This window comes from Malurus melanocephalus, unplaced genomic scaffold (genome assembly GCF_030028575.1).
Source record: "Malurus melanocephalus ecotype Western Australia unplaced genomic scaffold, MMel_1.1 scaffold_14, whole genome shotgun sequence".
Taxonomy (NCBI): Eukaryota; Metazoa; Chordata; class Aves; order Passeriformes; family Maluridae; genus Malurus; species Malurus melanocephalus.
The window spans coordinates 243,113-262,490 of record NW_026623246.1 but is presented as its reverse complement, the minus strand read 5'-3'; the positions used below and the strand labels follow the sequence as shown (position 1 = coordinate 262,490).

Below are 19,378 nucleotides of genomic sequence, written 5' to 3'. Positions count from 1 at the left end.
GGCGAGGCCGCTCGGCTCCCGCCCCCGCGGCCGCTCCGCCCCGCGCCGCTTCCGGAGCCGCTGGGAAGTGGGACAGAGGCGAAGGCGGCGGCCGGGGCGGTGGGCAGGAGGCCAGCGGTGCGAGACGGCGGGGCCGGGGTGAGCGGTGCCCCCCGCCGGCCTCATCGCTCGGGGACGGGCGGCGGTGGGGCAGAGGGGTGGGCTCGGTTTTGCTGTCTCCTTAGCCCAGGCCCCATCCGCCCGAGGCTCTCCGGGACTGCTCTCGCCGTKGGCCCTGAGCCACTGTAAACAGCGCTGTGGTGCCGCGGGCCCCGCGCCCTCATCGGCCCGGCAGAACCCGGCAGAGCCCGGGGAGCACGGGGGTCGGGGCACGGGCGGGGCTCGGGCGGGGGCCGCGGGGAGGGGCGGCATTGGGGGCAGCATTGGGGGCCGCCAGCCGGGCTGGGGGGTGATTCCCCCTACCCCAGGTGTCCTCWGGGCTCGGGCGGGTGTCCCAGGGCTGACTGGTTTCTCCTTGGGAAAGAAAGCGACAGTCCTCGAGCTGGTTAATCGAGACATGTCGGAGAAAACATCAATAGCGCCTGGTCATCCTTACCCCCTGTTGTGTGTGTGCCCCTTCTGGCTGCAAGCCAACAAGAAACTCTCGGTTCAGGCTTTGTCGGGGGTCCTTTCCTGGTTTCTGTCTTTTACCGTGTGAATGGCGAGAGGCCGGAGGGGGAGAGRGAACAGTGTGGGGAGATTGGTCATCTAACGTGGGAGTCGTGAATAGTCTGTTTGGTTGTGCTGCAGATCTGCAACATGGAAAAACAAGTGCTTGAATCCGCAGAGGAGCGAACGTTTCAGTACCAAGATTCTCTGCCTTCCCTGCCAGTACCTCCTCTTGATGAATCTTTGAGTAAATATCTYGATGCAGGTAATGTTGTAATGGTAGCATGGCTTGTGCTGTTGTAACCAGGCTGATCTGAAGATGTTTGCTAAGTGATTGTAAAGACAGCTTGTACTGTAATTGGGGCGTGAGWTACAGACAAGCTTAGAGTGCCAAAGGTCTTTTTCAGCTTCAAAACTGGAAAGTTTCCATTTTATCCCTGATTACCTTTCTTCAAGGGAATTTGCCTTGTGGGAAGGTTAACTTTTTGGATTGAGAGTGGATTTTTTTTTTTAAACCCCGCCCCCGAAATCTGGTCTGATAAAAGATACTTCACCTACAAATTCTGTTTTGCATAACTGCTTGTTTATATTTGTGCAGGATCTTTTAAAAAAACCAGTTATTTAAAACTTTTCATACTTTATATTTGTGCAAAAGAACATTTTTAAACTATATAGTCATAGGAAAAATCAGTGGTGATCATTTTCACATAATTTAGCTTGGGTAATTTCTGCCTTGACATGTTGGCTAGTCTAGAGAAGATCACAGAAAGGTTTTGAAAACAACATCAGTACATGTGTATCTAGCTTAGCTTATAAAGCAAAAATGACGGGTTAGTTCTTCATTGTATATTTGGAATGACAAAAATACATTATGAAGTATTGAGATTACTTTTTTGTATTTCTTCAATAATTTTCAAAACTCTGAGACATGGAGTTTTTTTCTGGAAYATCTGCTTTGTGTCTCACCATCTTRCAAGTGTTACACAGATGCTAACAAAGTAAGACTTGGAGTTCTCTCCTTAGCTGAAACATACTACACCAAATTTTCCCTTTCCCAAAATAGAATYCCTTAAGTTTACTCTGAGTTTCCATTTATTTTGAGTGTACTGGAAATGGCTTTAGTGTTCCTTACATCATTGCTTTTTGATGCAGAATGTTGAAGTGGTGGGTTTAGAGCAAAAATGTTGCATGTGTATATGTGTCTAAAATAATACATTTTCTTTTTGCTGTGATGCAGATTAAAGTGGTGCTGCAAAAGTAGAACTTGTGATAACAAAATTGCTGTTTAGTTTTGTAAACCCATCTATCTCTCCAGGTTAATAAATAACTCTCTCACGGAGTGAGAAGATCTGACAGTGAATTTGTTTGCTCTTGTTTTCTGATTCTGATCTGTTTTCATAAATGCCTTATCACATGTCCCTTTCTTTTCCATGCTGAAGTTTGTTGCTGCTTACTGTTCCGTATATATTATTATATATATATAATTTTGATCACTGTTGCTCTTCTTTAATCTCACTGGTGGTGGAGAAGAGTTAGCCCAGCATTCACCACAGTCTTCTCTTGTACAAATAATTTAATGTCAAAGTGTGCAGGGTACAGTTCAAGACATAGCTTGTGAATTTCATTGCTTAAGCTTGTCATTTTAGTCTGTAAATGTGGGTGAAAGGAAAGGAGGTGCTTCTGAAGAACAATTCAGAACCTCCAAATGATTCTTCATGGAGGCTTTAAATCAGTCCTGAGAAACTGTCTTTGACTGATTTGAGGAGGACTCCAGGCACTTGACATTAGTCAGGACGCCTGCTGGTTAAGCAATTGTCTGTTTAAAGCCAGCCAATGAGAAAAGCTGGACAAAGTATGTGTCAGAATATGCCTCATTTAAGGCTTTACAGTAGCTCCTTCTTTRAGGAGTAACCCTGTTTTGAAARKAAGCYTTGAGCAGAGGAGGTGGCCATAGCYATAYTATTTAGCCTTCCARTTCACCYCAGAGGTTGAGATTCAGAAACTTGGAGTCAACATGAAAGTCTGAAAACGCAAAATTCCAGCCATCCAGAGGGTTCCTTAACTGCAACTGAAAGTGACTTTCATGGGATACTTCTTGTTCATGGGCAGAGCTGATCTTCTAATCAGAAAGGAAGACAAGATCTGTGGGCTGGACAAGTGCAAGAGCAGTTTCATTGAACTCTGGTGAGAAAGGGGYCAAGTTCTGCTCCTTCTTAACAGTGCTGCTTCTACATCAATTAAATAATTTTTAAATGGAAAGAGGCCTGTCATCATAGAACCATGTAGGTTGGTTAGAGTTCATCTGGACCAGACTTCTGCTCAAACTGGTCCTACTACAGCGTGTTGCTCAGGCCATGATTAGCCAGGTTTTGTTTATTTGCAAGCTCTGTTCCATTGTAACCTATTCTGGTGTTTGATCACCCCCATAATTGTGAGAGGGGGAACAAAAAACAAGCCAAACAAACCAAAAAAACCAGCAATTGCTATAACCCCCCAAAACTTCACATTTTCCATATCAAAGATTTTCTGTATTCCATCTTTATTCCATGTTATCTTACCCTATTTTGTTGCATCTCTGAGAGGAACWATGCTTCATCTTTGGCAGGGCTTTCCCTTCAGTTGGAGAGGGCAGCAAGGTCTTGCTYTTGCATTGTCTTCGTAAGCTCAGCAAACGCAATTCTCAACCTCATCTCATCATGCATTCCAGTCCCCTTGCAATCTTAGTGACCCCTTGAATKGTTCGAGTAAATTAATGACAAGTTTTTGCAACCTAAATGATTCTATGAATTGAGACTAGAAACAAATAATTTTGCTTGTTTTTTTATTTTCTATGTGAATATTGCTCTGTAATGACTTTGTAACCTGAATAACAGAGGGTAATCATTCTCTTTTTCAATACTATGTGATAATAAGGTTATTTTCTGGGAAACATGAGTGTTGGACTACCCTCAGTCAGGGAAGGCTTTCAACTTTGTAGTGAAAACTGTAATCTGCAAAAGGGTAAAGGTGAATGGCTCTACCTCTGTTTTTCTTTTTTCATTCGTGTTCACAAGTGGTGGTGTGCAATTCAAGCTGCATCTAGATGAGGTCACWGCCTGAATGTCCGTAGCTGATCATCTGTGGTGGAGGTGCAAGGGGCGTGCTGGTACCTTTCCAGTTATGATGGTATTGCCAGTGGAATTTATGGTCCCTATGCAATTTAAACACAACCATTGTATGCTAATATTTGAAAGCAGATATTCTGTTTTGTTGCCTAAGGTTGTCAGGATGTGTTTAAAACCACATCTGTAGGTAATGTTTGGCCCTCACTCTCCATGTTTGTCCTATGGAATAGAAAAAATACCACTAGGACTTGCATTATACTGTTGTGGAGTACCATTAGGAGGCCAGGATGTATCTGAAAATGGATCCTTATCTTTCACCTTAGGACAGGTAGCGCAAAATACTGAAATGCCTTATATAATTAGGATTAAAATGGAATTATTTTGAAGAAGAGTGAGGGTGACTTACTGTTGATAGAGGAGGATCAGCACTGAACAGATTGGATGTGAGAAACTCTGTGGGTCCTGATAGGGACCCTATCCTGTCTTCAGGAAGGATAAGAAGGAAGATTTGGTAATTATGGGCTCATCAACCATGCTTTCATTCCTGGGAATCCCTGCCAAATAATTATGCCAACCATTTCTGAGCATATGAAGGATRAGAAGGTGATTGGAAATGGGCAGCGTGGGTTTCTGAAGAGGAAATTTTGCTTGACCAACATGGTAGCCTTTTATGATGAGGTGACTATCTTGCTGGATGAAGGAAAAAGAGTGGATATTGTTTATATTGRCTTTAGCAAGGCTTTTGACACATCAAAAGCTTTTTTAAAAGATCTTCATAGATGAACTGATAAAGTGTGGGCTAGGTGGTAGACAGTCAGATGGGCTGGAAACTGTATCATCTGCTGGGCTCAAAGGTTTGTGATCAGCAACACATACGCCAGATGTAGGCCAGTCTCTGATGGTACACCAGGGGTTCAGTAATTTTTGATAGGCTCATCAGTGAGCTGCATGATGGGACAGAGTGTACTCTRAGTTTGGGAGCTTCCAAAGCTGGAMGGAGTAGCTGATRCACCAGATTGTTGYTATGCCRTCAGAGAGAGCTTGATAGGCTGGAGGAACAGGCTGACAGGAGCCTTGTGACGCTCAGTAACACAGGGAAATGCCAAGTCATTCACCCAGGGGAGAATAACATGCCACAGCAGCACAAACTGGGCCCTAGTGCCTGGATGCAGAAGAGTGCTTGGGATATGAAACTGAGCATGAGCCAGCCAGCGTGTGGCCTTGCAGCAGAGCATGTCAGCAGTCTTCAGAGCTCCTTTAGAAGTAATACTGCCAGCAGGTGCAGAGAAAGGATCCTTTTCCWTGGTTCAGTGCTGGGCAAAACACATCTGCAGTTCTGTGTCTGTTTCTGGGCTCACCTTACAAGCGACGCGTGGACATACTGGAGTGAGCCCAGAGAGGAGCCATGAAGTGATTAAGATCTTGGATTATCTGACATATGAGAAGAGACAGAGAAAGCTGGGATTGTTCAGATCTTTGCAATATGCGTGATTACTTCTTGTGGCAAAGTAAAGAAGGTGGAGCCAGAYATCAGTGACAGAATAAGAGATCATGGGCACAAATTGAAATACCAGAAATTCCTTTGAAACATAGAAAAACTCTTATTGCAAGAGTGRTCAGGCAGTGGAACAAKYTGCTGCCAARTTGGTTGTAGAGTCTTCATGCTTGGAGATACTTAAAACCCAACATAGTCCTAAGCAACRTGCTGCAACTGACCCTGCGGAGATGAAGTGTTGGACAAGATGATCTCTAGATTTATGAAGAAGAGAAAAATAGTGGTTGCAGGCAAGTAGTTGTGATTGCAGCAATACAGAATTAAGATTTATACTTTGGTTAAGTATTTAAGACCTTGCCCAGTTGAAAYTCAGTTGTTACTTGCAAAAGATAGAGATTTATGCAGATCCTTGTTGAAATTTTAGTAATTCTTTATCTTTCTTAAGGGCTACAAGTTGATTACAGCCACTACCACTAGCCAGGTAGACAAGAAATTCAGTGATGGTGGTGTCCAGCAGCCTCAAAAATTAATTTGACCTCATTGTGTAGGCATTGAATCACCAGAAATGCATCTCACACACACAACCCTCTATTTGGTTTCCCACTGACTTTGCAATCTAAGTATAAACGTAACAGAAAATGCAATATATGCCAGGTGAGTATAGGAAAAAATGGGATGTGCCTGTATGGAAAATGACATCAACAGTGCCTGTTACTGACAACAGATTTAATTTAAGGGGTGTTTAGATTAACATAATGACTAGTTTTGCAGATGTTTATGGTGGACTTTGGCCTATAATGCACATGCTCTGACAGAAATCCAGAAAAACTGGCTAGCAGTAACTACATTTGCTATCAGAGGTGGATATTGCACAGAGGTGGATATTGCACAGAGACAGTGAATGAAAATTGATGGGCAAGTTGCTTGTTGACCGTGAATGAAATTGAAAATAAAGGCTAGTAGCTTGTAGTTGCTGCAGTAGTGTGGCAGACATGTATGGCTCAATGTRTTAATTTACAAACAAAGTTCCTGTAAATTTAATTACTTGGTAGAACTCCATAGTATTTACAGCTACARATGTAAATATGTTTGATTTAGTTATCTGTTAGGTATTTCATGTTTTCACCAATTACTTTAGTCTGCTAGCATCTGTATTTATATTAAAGTGTGTATTTATGTTTTATTAGAACATACTGAATTGTTTACAGATTTTTGACAGGTGTTTAAAACATATTTTCCCTTCAAATACTTGTTTCGGAAAAATTAATTCTCATTCACTCCCTTGCCTGTGGATATCTGAATTTTGGAATAARTCTTAGYATACAGTTGTCTTTAAAATWAAAACATTTTCTTTTCACAGTGAARCCATTTTTAAATCAAGAAGAATATCAAAGAACCGAGGATATAGTTAAAAAATTTGAAAATGGCATTGGGAAACAGTTGCATCAGAAATTACTGGAAAGAGCTAAAATGAGAAGGAATTGGGTAYGTATGTAGATATGTAAGAAATCATAATTCAATGTAAGAAATCTTAATTCAGCTTGTGGATAGTTGGTTATTCAGGATATTACTCAGAGTCATTTCACTTTTTTAAATCTTAGGATCTTCCTTGTATCTGCCATGTGGCCTGTGAATATGAAGTCATTCACTTATATGCATGTCATTTGTTTTTTTCAAGATTGAGTGGCTAAGAGAGCTCAATAACTGAAGCTTAAAGTTATCTACAGCTTTTGAATGCTTTGTCTGTCAGTCTCTCCTTCGATGACATCTATTCCTTCTCTCTCCACCCTGGCAAAAAAAACCAAAATCCAAAACAAACCAAAACAAAAAAAACCCAACACCCCTAAAAACCAAAACCAAACAAAAAAGCCAACAAAATACAAAAACCCACAAAACACAAAACCCCAAACCAAAACGAACACCCCCCACCCCCCAAAAAACCAAACCAAACCTAACAACCAAAAAAACCACCAACAACCAAAAAACCCCAACAAACCCAGCAAGTTTGGTTTTTCTCTTTTTCTTCCCAGCAGGAAGCTAAGTGGTAGTATTTTACAGTTGCCTTTCAACAGAGAAAGAGATACAAGGAAGGTCATTACCAAGTGCAATTCATGAGAGCTTTCTAACTCCTAACATACACACCCCAGAGTGGGATTTTCAGATGTGGCAGAAAATGTAGATTATGAACTGTCTTAGATCCCTTYCTAACAGAAGTCTACTTTCCTTCTGTTCTTCATGGAGTAATCTGTGATATTTGCAGCAATGACAACTGACACCTGCAAGAGTTTAAGATGATGAATATCAGGGAAGAAGTATCATAATTTACAGTTTAATATTCTTAAGCAGCATTTAATTTTATTTCAAGGTCGAAAATAGAAGAGCTAACTGTATCATTATCTTCAGCAGTTAGTTTTGAACCAGTGTCCTGCTTTGTGTTATATAGCAGCTACTATTAGGAGTATTAAAATGTAAAAAGTGTGGACAGTTGAACAGTCAGGTGATTATTAAAGAAGTAACGAGTAACGATAAGTTCTGATGTTAAACATTTTTCATTTCAGCTGGAGGACTGGTGGCTGAATGTGGCTTATCTTGATCTTCGCATCGCAACACAAATACACTGTAATATGGGAGGGCCTGGTCCCTATATTGAGCACTGCTGGCCACCAAAAGAGGGCACTCAGATTGACAGAGCATGTGTAAATATATGGCACACTCTGAAATACTGGGATCTATTGCGAGCGTAAGACTTTAAGAAAAGATAATATTTATATAATAGATATTTAAAATAATTTATATATAAAAATGTGAATAGTCTGTGTATCCCTTAGTTGCATATGTATGTTTATGTTCATTAGCATGCATTCTTTGCAGTAAAAGGCAGGTTTGTCTTGCCTTGATTAAATTCCAGCATTGTAATTTGTCTTGCTTAATGTTRCTGTATTTGTTTCTACAGAGAGAAGGTGGCCATAGAGAGATCTGGGAATGCTGTTCTGGACATGAACCAATTTCGAATGCTCTTCTGCACTTGCAAAATTCCTGGAGTTACCAGAGACTCGATTGGCAGTTATTTTAAAACTGGTAAACAATTGAAAATTGGAGGTCGATACAAACAATTTTTTTTTTAATGTGTTAATGGGATGGTCAGTTGAACCATAAAATACTTGCTTTCTTGAGCACTAAATCGGATACTGGTTGTTGAGTGTTTATATAATGAAGCAAAGAAGGTATCTCATCTTATTCCCTGTTTGGTCCAATGTTTAGTCCTTACCAAATAAGARTAATAGAAAGCTCTGCTTCAAATTGTGTGGTACCAGCCTGATGCCTATAATAAACAGGCCATCATTAAGAATTGATGAAAGACAAATTCTGTAATTTTGTGAGTTACAAGTGTGTGTGGATTCAGCAAGGAACACTCATTTTAGCAGAGGGGGTTCTTGCCTACAAGAGACACAAATAAATGAAATTTGCTACTAGATAATGACAATGACTTGAAGTAGTTTATAACAGTGAAAGTTAYGTGTGACTTCTGTTGGCTTTTAGAATGTCTTCCAGTTTTGCAGAATTGAACAACAAAGGGTCTGTAGGACTTGCTGAGTTTTTCCTGTATCTGTCACTTTATCCACAAGGCTGGATTTTCATTTATTCCTGGTTTTCATTTCAGAGGCTGAAGGTGAATGCCCATCTCACTTGATAGTCCTGTGTCGAGGTCGAGTGTTTGCATTTGATGCTATGCATGAAGGCAGCATGCTGACTCCTCCAGAGATTTTCAGGTTTTCAAAATGCTTATTTTAAATAAGCTGTCCTATTTAAGCTACATGCAAAAGAGGCTTTTTTTTTTTCCATTCCATTCACCCCAAAGRTTTAGGTGTGAGAGAGCCTTGAGCTTCTCCTTTAGTTGAAGGTTCAGATTTGAGTAAATTCTTGTTCAGTGGATGGCAACTGCTTTCCATATACTATWGTAATACTAATGTAGGGCATCATACAAAAGGGCTGAAAGAAGATACTTCAGTAGGAAACAAAATTTATACATGAGGTTTCTGTGCATGAAATTAGTAGGATTCAAACTGTCATCATTCCTTTGAGGTCCAATCCGCATTGAAAAATGTCTCATTGCTACTTAATCATTATCAAASGTGAAGCCCTCTCATGTGTTGAACTCTCTTGTCACATACAGAAGTAGTTTCAGCATAAGTCTCTTGTGACTGATTTGGGATCTATATTCATCTCCTTACTAAGGAGGATTGTTAATTTTGCTGGGGAATAATTTACTAYGTTTGACAGAGTGCTACTTTTAGAGCTCAACAGAAGACTTGTAATTAAAACTGGCAAAAAGTGGATGGCCAMATTCTTCAGGCAAGGCAAAACTGATTAGAGAAGCTAAAAATCACTTTTTTTAAATAGTCTGGTACTTTAGTACTTAATGTTTTAACATAYACATTTCTAAGTTGTACCCGTTAAGGCCAGTAACAAAGAAATGAACACTTGGAATACAGACAAACACCCCTAAATCTATTATCTGTAGGAAGGGCAGGTTGGATTTGGTTTGGTGGGTATTTTTTTTKKTTTKRWTTTWTTTTTTTGAACTAATTACTGKTGTCTTATATTTTTGATACTGTGTAACTARTGTTCAGTAGTGGCATTTAATAGTCAAGAGTGCCATGACAAAGAACAAGCCAGATTAAGTGCCTGTAATTTGTGGAGTTTCTTTAACATCTAGAATAGCATGTGAAAAACCGAATTTGCAAATTAAAGATTACTCCTCTGTTAACAGTTCTAATGAAAAATGCAAGGAAAAGGTAGGAAGAGAATTGCTCTTGTGTAGTTCAGGCTCTGTATTCAGGCTGTACTGTAGCTAGTGTTCTGCTTTAACTTTCAGGGTTTATCTTGAGGGGAAGGCTTGTCCTCTATGTGATTAGTTGCTATAAAAGCTGTAAAGCTKCAGTGTACAGTAAAAAGTACAGTAAAGCTGCAGATGTCTGCTGCTCTGAAGAGTCTCAACCTGCACCATTGAAGTCTTAAATCTAGTTTTTAAGTAAGTCTGTAATAATGCTTTAGCACTAYGATTGTTTAATGTGTGAATTTGTACTGGGCTCGTGCAAGCTGAGTGACTGAAAACTGAGCAGATCTTCAATTGTCCTTATCTGGGGATTCATGCTTCCTGAAAATTCACATYGGCTTGTGAATGTCAAATTAGAATTCCAAAATTCTTTGCAAGAAGAGAGAGAAACAAAGTGACTTTTACCTTCTCTCCACCTGTTCTTTGTTAACTTCAGTTTTTGAAATCTTCTTAAAGGCAGCTTATGTATATACAGAAGAAATGCCATAGTGAACCAGATGGACCAGGACTGGCAGCCCTAACAAGCAATGAAAGGACCAAATGGGCAGAGGTGGGAACACTTCAACAGCTGGAAGTTCCTGGGAAAAGTATTGTGATCACTGGAAAAACATTATTTCACTTAGCTTTGTCTTTTATGCCTTCTAGTTACGGGAATATTTGATTCATCTTGATCCAAAGAACTTAACTCTTCTGGAAAAAATTCAGAGAAGTTTGTTTGTGGTTGGCCTTGATGATTCTAGTCCCCATGCAACTCCTGAAGATTACACTGAGGTAGCTGAGAATTTTTAATAATTCAAATCTGTTCATCTTTACATAAATTTTTCTGCATATATGCAGAAGTAGCAGTTCTCCTCTTTCAGAGCAGTAAAAATGAAGGAGATAAATATGCAAAAAAAATGTGCTTTTTTGATCCATAGGAAAACTTAAATAGTTTTAATTGTTAGGACTTTGAAAGTGAGAATGGCTGAAATCTACCTKCATAATCTTTTAGCCCTCTATCCTTCAGGGTCTTCAAAAACATCGACATGAAATTTTTATCACACATCTATTTAATAACTTGACCTTATAATCATGTATCATCTTGAACTGGATATAAAATGTCATCTGTTGCCATCTTAATGTAGACTAGATTTAGCTGACAAAGGTTGGCAGTGTTCTTGGTGTTTTGAGAGTTCACAATGTGTTTCTTTTGCTTTAGCTTACAAGACTGGGGCTAACAGGTGATCCAACTGTGCGCTGGGGAGATAAATCCTACAATAGTATATTCTTTTCYAATGGAACCTGTAGTGCATTCTGTGATGTAAGTTTTTTTCCCCTCCTCTTTTGAGTATTTATTTACTGAATTTTCCCTTTCAGARTTTTGTTTTAAGTGCTTAATGTGGTACTCTTTAGTATAGCCTTGTTTACCTGCCACGTGATTTGGTAAGTTTCCAAAAACAGTCTGCTTTCTCAGTGTTTGATATTATACCATGCTTGAATTAATGATGGGATCTGMGGCCATAGTCATATTTCTGAAAGCATTTATGAGGAGCTCTCACTAAAGAAAAAAACCACAATGCATGGCCAGAAGGGCTTACGTTTTTCCTGAAATCTGCTTTTTCATGGGAGTAGGACATTGTGCCTCCCTGTCCAGCTGCAGAGCAGTCAAAACAGTGGGTGGACTTAAAGTAGTTCTATATTTATTATAGAACTATAAAACAAATCCAGCACTGTGCAGTAAAGCTGTTGGTCTGCAGGAAAAAGAGTGGGATAGGAGAAAAAGCAGAGCAGTTTGATCTTCTTGCTGTTATGCAAAATAATCTAATATCTTCTCTTATCTGATTTTAGCATGCTCCTTTTGATGCYATGGCTTTAATTACCATGTTGTCTTATGCCGAAAAGAAGATTATTGAAAATGAGGGAAAATGGAAGGTATCTGCTGTTTATAAACTTTCAAGCTTATCAGTTAGCATGTCTTTCCTTATGGGTAACATTTTCTGGTTTTGTGTCTTTCTTTCTGTCTTCATCTTCTTAGGGATCAGATCATGTGAGGGATATTCCATGGCCAGAGGAACTTGTATTCACAGTGGATCAAAAAATTGTAAATGAAATTGGACGTACTAAAGAATTGTATTACAACAAGGTGAAATTTGTTCCTGGTTCTCTTAATGAGATACTATTGGTTGATACTAATTTTTTTTTTTTTGCATTCTATTTACATGTTTTTATTTGGTCTTTCTTCATGCTGGAAAACTAGAATTTTTATGTTACTGATTAATTGATGAATTTATTRTAATGGTTAAATTTGTTACATTGTTGGTTTATGTTGAGTGTGTCTTATTTGAAGTGGACCAAATTGTGATATTACTTGACTTCTGTTGCTTTTCCTCCTTTGGTGTGACAGGTATCTGACTTGCAGCTGGTGTCTTACGCCTTCACATCGTTTGGCAAGGCACTGATTAGAAAGAGAAAACTTCATCCCGATACATTTGTGCAGCTTGCTCTTCAGCTTGCTTATTACAAATGCCATGGACGGTAAGAAAAGATTAGGAATATCACATTAGGAATAAAAAATGAGTTTATTGAGTAGAGGGGTGCAGTGGCTTTGCAACATTAGTATGGAATTTGCTGTGGAGGTGTCAGAATGAAGAAATAAGGGTTTTTTACAGGACCAGTTGCATAGGTCCATGCTTGCTTCAGGAGAATGTGTTCTTGTGCCCATAGGGATGATGCATGTGCATATTGTGGAATGGATGGCAGAACACAGTCTATGAAAACTTGAATTAGGGCTGTGCAAAGGAAACATTTGGGCAGACACCAAATGCACAGTGGGTCAGGATTCTCTAATGTGAAATAGTTGCTCAAATGTAGAAGAGAGTTTTATCTGTAGCAACAGCCMTGAGTAAAATGTTTAGTCTTCCAAACCTGTAAAAGGCTTCACGTGCTTCAGTGTCTCACTTCAATATTGGATGTGAAGGTTTGGGCAGAATAATAGAGATAGAGATAGTGACCCTTCGAATGCCTGCCTCTGATTTTTGGATGTGGTGTTTAATTTTGTATTGTTGATTAAAAGGTGTCATTCTTCCTGTTTTTGTGGAAGGTGTCATTCTTCCCAAATTTCTGTTTGCTAACTAGCACTCATTATGGCCTGTGTAAGTCATTACTGACCAGTGGASTATTGCTTGCTTCAGAAGGAGCAGGGTGATGTTAGTCATTGGTGAGACATGTCTCATCACAACAAAGACTGGTAAATCTTGGTTTGCTGAACATCAGGACAAATTAATTGTCTGACTGAAATAGCCTTAGTCTGTTTCAAACAGTCAAGAATCTTTCCTGTAGGTAGTATATTAAGTGGTAGACTGTCACAGAGCTRTAGCTGCTCCATCTAAATGTTGGATGGCTGTCAGTGTTCATCAGAGAATACCATCTAAATGCTTTGGAACACATTTCTTATTTCAAATGTGTCTCTTAATTTTTGGGGGTTTGGATGSTGTAGGTTGGAGTATATAGAGAAAYGGAAGCTTGTRTAATTTGAGCTATTTTTGCTAGAGGTTGGTAGATGTGTAGYCTGCAAAAAATACACATGGCAATGCAGTCTTTTCAAGGTATGATTATAGTACTGGCACTTCTTTTCAGTCATCTGTCCCATAAAAGCACATAGAGTTGCTTTATTACTCTTTTTCAGACACATAATCTAAAAGCAAATTAATGGGTTTCTGGTACTTGTAACTGAGCTACATATGCAAGATCCTTCTTTTAGTCCTTTAGTGAGCAAATAGTTTTGTTAAGTTAATGAGACGCTCTTCCCTAATTTTTGTTCTTAGTCCGGGCTGCTGTTACGAAACTGCCATGACCAGGCGTTTCTATCATGGCCGCACAGAGACCATAAGACCATGTACTGTGGAAGCAGTGGAATGGTGCAAGTCCATGCTGGATCCTTCTGACGGTGTAAATACAGAAATCCTACTTTAATCATTGTAATTTAGAAGGCCTGTCATTTGAACTGCTTCRAAGTCGTTTTTCTTTGTCTCATTGACAGAAGTTGGCATCTTTCCAGTGAGGCAAATTTCAAGTGTTGGGTTGCTTGAACTCTGGTTCTGGTCATTGTGACTGAGATGTGCTGTCATGTGTGGGCTTGTTTGGTTCTCTGTGCTATTTACCTTTCAGTTCAAGAATGTGAGTTACATTCACACTGATTTATTACACACTTCAAAAAGTTACTGGCTTGGAACCAAAGCATTCTGCTGTGTAGTGGTTCTGTTGTTTTAATTTTTCAAGTGAAATTAGGAAATGTTTATCTAGTAGTTGCATCTGAGAGCAGGATTRAAATCTCTTTGTGTCCTAGTGGTAATGGGGATATATTCCAGAGTTTGTCTCTGAATAGCTGAACCAGACACCTTTTCTTTTCCCAGCACCTACCCTCTGGTGCCTGGCTGGCAAAGCAGGTCATACCTTTCTTGCTAAGCAAGAGCTCTACTAAAGTTCTTTCTGTTGYCCTCACTACACATTTCTCAGAGCCYGAGAAATWAAACAAGAAGATTTTTGAGACAAAGGGCAACATATCTTTAGCAAAATCAAAAGTTCTATATTATTAATCCGATTCYAAAACAGGAAGACAACTGTCAGAAATCATGTGTGATTGATAATTCTAGCCTTTAAGAGCACATTTTCCTTGTCTTCACTGGCTTCTTTTGGCATGTAGTGCAGTTTTAAAACTAATTTTTTGGCCATTTTCCAAATCTACTTTCCTATTCCAAATATGCGTTCCTATAATTTCCCTGCTCGCTCAGTTACCTTCTAACCAATCATCAGGCTGCTGTAGTTACTGCTACTACTACTAGTGTTTAACTTCTAACACTAACTGTAACCTTTTTCTCTTTGTAATGTTAAATAGCATCTCCAAGTATCTTCCTATTATTCTTTTGGGTTGTTTTTTTTTTTAATACTAACTCCCGGAGCTTAAAAAATCTGGTCAGTAGTATTGAAATTAACATGCTTAGAAGTCTGTCTTTATATACTTTTTAGTACCTTAAAGTTAGATGGTTTGAAAGAAATCCTTTAATCTCTAATTTTGTTTACCCCTTGTCAGCTTGATAGCTTGGTTTTTATCCAAATAGAGTGGCTGCTGTCCTTGTTTCACATTCTTTTCTGCAGCTTCCTGTGTGATGAATAAAAGGATAAAAAATGCTTCTTAAGTAGTCAAAGAGCTACCCAGATCTAAGATCTTGGAAGTCAAGATCTTGAGCACTCAACATCTAGGACTGTTTCTCAAGGCCTTCTTTACAAAAACTATGTTATTTGTATTCTCCTCTCTCTGATCTTTATATATGAGTTTTATTATAAAGGTGAAAGAAAACAAAGAACAGTTGGGCAGAACTGGCAATCAGCAGAGAGAATTTGGGAATGTATCTAATAGGAGCTAGTCCTTCTGAATTAATGGTATTTTAGAATAGAATCAACAATATTTTTGTTTTTGATCACTCTAGTTCACAGTGGTTCCTTTCCGTTGCTTCAGGTTATTTGGGAAAGAGCATGGGGCTTTGGATATTGTTCAGTTTAAAAGCCATCTGAGTAAGAGAGTAGAGATACAGGAAACAAAGAAGCATAATCTCCTGAAAAGGGAATTTGGACTTGGRAGAAAGGGTTTAAGAGAGGTTCTAATGTACCTTTCAAGTTCCTCCATTTTCTTCTGTCTAAAATTGTTAGAAACTATGAAAGGGAAAAACTTGCWGATCTGTGATTCTGATGTGTTGTTCATTTAGACTGGGTTTTCTTTTCTTGTTTTTTAAACCTGTCTCCCCCTCCTTTACAGACTTACCAACAGCTACAACTGATGCATAAGGCATTTGCAAAGCACAATAAAATGAGGAAAGAATGTGAGAATGGAAAAGGTACTCTGGAATAAATTTTTCTTTCTTGTGGGTGAAAAGAGCATATCATTGTATGCTAGTAAATTTTTTCTGTCTCCTTATTTTCAACCTGAATAAAAACTATCCCTTAACATTTTATACTTGAATTTTGGGGAGAAGAACTATAACCTAGTCCTTGCACCCATGCTTGTACCCCAAAAATAYGTTCACTTGKAATATTAATTAATTTTTYCTGCCCAACTAAACATTACTTCAGWATACCTTCCAGTCAARTATGTGCTTGSCTGAAMAGTGAAAAAGATGGTCTTTTRGGGCAGARGAGAGATTTGGGTGAGATTCTAACCTAGCTGTGTTAGTGCTGAACACTATTCTATGAAAAAGTAGCTGGGAAATGAACCTGATGAACTTCATACTCTCTCCACCCTATGTGTGTGTCATCACAATTCAGGGCAGTTGTGGCTGTGAAAGCCTTTTTGCTGTGTTGACATAATTGCCCATGGGCCACTTCCACTGTGTGGAACTTTTCTTCCTTGACTGAAGTGGGAGTTCTCTTGGGTTTTGTTTTCCATGGGAACTGCGCTGGGTCTCTGTTACCTTAATTCATTTGCTTTTGAGCTCAGTGCTGCAATCTGAAAGTGTTGAAGACTTCTTATATCAAATATGTGGGAGATGTTTTTGGATACTATAATATGATGCTGTTGTTTATCTGTTGTTCATCAGCTGCTATTGAGCTCCTAGCTATCTAGACCAGAAGAAGCAGAAAAACTGGGAATGCTGCTGTTAATGATTCAGTATTTGCATTTATTTGACAGGCTTTGATCGTCATCTTCTGGGTCTCTTGCTTATTGCACAGGAGCAAGGACTGCCAGTGCCAGAGCTGTATGGGGATAAGGCCTTCACAGCCAGGTAATTCATATTCTTGTCCTGTGGGGAGTTGTATCCCTTAATACCAAGGCATTTGTTACACTGGCCTTATGCGTGCTGATTTGCTGATCTCTGCAACAAAATAAGTCTTTTACAAAACTCTGTTTTCCATTATCTTTAAAAATGCTGCTTTTGTTCTGTGTTCTTTCACAGTGGAGGAGGTGGGAATTTTGTCCTTTCAACCAGTCTGACTGGCTACACGAGGTTTAGTGGATCTGCACTCCCTATGGTACAACATGGCTATGGCTTTTTTTATTCAATTAGAGATGACAGGTAAGGATATAATTTCGCTTYGGGTATGGCTCAGCCTYTGTCACAGAGGGAAAGGTGGCTAACAGCTACAGTGAGGAAAGGAAATACCAAAGAAATACAGCTGAATGTGTCAGAAGTTGAGAAGTGAGGTACATGAGAATGGAGGCATTGACATTCTGGGAAGGCATGTGTGGGAGGAAGGATGAGTGGTGGAGGGAGGGCAAGTGAGCACCAAGAGACTGACAATAAGCAGAAATAAAGAGTAGGGAAGGTGAAAGAAGGGAGCAACAAAAGGAGTTAATTTAAGRAGAGGCTGTCATTTTAGAGACTGTAACATGTAAAGGTGTTTTTTGGCTGAGCTAGGGCAGGTAGGAGGACAGGAGAGCACACTGCCCATTGTTGTTGGCAGTGACACACATCTCAACTCAAACCAGACCTTTTTGACAAGGAGAAKCTAAAACTTCTCCAAAAATCAGACAGTCTGAAAAGTTCCAACTTTGGCTTCTTGGTCTTATGGACAAAAATTACTGCTTTTTTATGAGATCTAAAACTGATTAGAACGTGTAGAGATAAAATGCTGCTTTAGGTGTATTTCAAAAGACTTCTTTCAAAACCTAAACATGGGTTGTGTATCCATTCAAATCAGTTTGAGAATACAAGCCATTAATACTTTGATCTATGGCTCTCTTAAAAGAAATAGAGCTAGATTAAGATACACCTTTTATTAGATAAATGGAAAAGAAGTATCTAAAACCTTAAACTAGTTGCAGAAAAAGAAGAAATACAATTTACAGCATTTTCAAATGTAAGCAGAAAAGTTGTGTCAACTGCATATGTAGTAGTGGGTATTTAAATCAAAGTATCTGGTTTCAAGATCTGTCAGCATTACTGCTTACTGAAGGCAGTAAGGATATGAGTCCTTTTCTAATGTTGAGACAATATGTTTATGTGACAATTTTAACTTCAGAATTTACTAATAATTCCACATTTCTGGACAATTTRTGTGATTTTATGCTAGACCTTGACAATTAAGAGTTGTGACTGCAMTGTTTTCTATATTAATAGGATCGTTGCTACTTGTTCTTCTTGGAAATCCTGTCCAGAGACTGATGCAGAAGTGCTGTGCAGAACTCTGTTCCAGTGTTTCCATGACATGCTGCAGTTAACAGTTACAGCTCAGCTGTAAGCTTGATAATAATGTAAGAGGCTTTGCAAGCTCACAAGTTATATGTAGTACTTAAAAATGAAACGCTACTCAAGAGTACTGTTATATTCAAGACATTTAATGATCTATGTGACTTGTACCTATTTTTATGAGATTTACTGKGGTAACAGTATCCATTTAAGAATAATGTAGCCATTTGCAACAGCAATGCAAGCAGTAGTACCTTACCTATGTAGAACTATGCAATATTAAAATATGCCACAACAATGCAAACGTACTTAGGGATGGGATGTTGGAGTGGAGAATCAATGGGAGACTTATATTTATGGCCTTAGCAGTCAAATGTAGAATAGTTTGTAGTCTACTAATAGTGTTTATGCCAGTGGAGCACTTAACTTTGTACTTAAAAGTAATCACACTATTCTCTTATGTGATCGTTCWTCCTATTCATAATGGTTTATGAAACAGAAGGGCTGCCTCCATCAGGTTATGTGGTATTTTATAAATTATCTTTCATCTTTGCTATCAGGATTATACCAAATAAATGTTGTATCCATGAACGGGGATGTTCCCACTACATTTGTAGTATGAGAGCACTACAGTCTGAAGTCTTTTGAAAAAGAATCACTCAATAATAAAGACAGAAAGCAGCATGAGTTTCAAATTTCTCGGTGTTCATTCTCTAGTGAACTGTGAATATCTGCTGCTTTACACTAATAATGCACAACAAAAGTAAGCACTGAATACAGTTTGATATGGTTCTCAGGATTTTAATACTTGATTCTTCTGAGCAACTTTGTATTTTACTGTTATAGAAATAAAATTCTTCTAAAAATCAACTTGTTATAAATTGATTTATGGCTGGATGTTTTAATGTGTAGCAACATTGTGAGAGATGATCTTGGAGACCAGTGAACTTGAAATAGAGGTTCTGAAGTACCCTTTGTTTTTTCTCTAGCTTTTAGAGTTTCAGAGAGATCAAATGCTATTATTTATTTTACAGAAACAACTCCCTTTTCAGCTAACATGGAACATCTTTGTCCTCTGGAAACTCTGTTGCATATTTTTTGTGGCCAGTAGCAAGAATAGTTCCCATTTTGATTT

At 38.9% G+C, this 19,378-nt stretch overlaps 1 protein-coding gene across 1 annotated transcript; it reads left to right on the top strand.

Annotated features, from left to right (window-relative positions):
- The first annotated feature begins 10 nt into the window (after nt 1-10).
- Nucleotides 11-19,113, top strand: CROT (carnitine O-octanoyltransferase). The gene is made up of 17 exons (XM_057383194.1): nt 11-138; nt 790-913; nt 6,608-6,732; nt 7,806-7,987; nt 8,201-8,325; nt 8,909-9,017; nt 10,541-10,634; nt 10,730-10,855; nt 11,283-11,384; nt 11,912-11,995; nt 12,099-12,206; nt 12,468-12,598; nt 13,888-14,011; nt 15,876-15,954; nt 16,746-16,839; nt 17,011-17,130; nt 18,175-19,113. Exons 2-17 carry the CDS (start codon nt 799-801, stop codon nt 18,293-18,295), a joined length of 1,839 nt encoding a protein of 612 aa, XP_057239177.1. The 5' UTR covers nt 11-138; nt 790-798; the 3' UTR covers nt 18,296-19,113.
- The last annotated feature ends 265 nt before the right edge of the window (nt 19,114-19,378 follow it).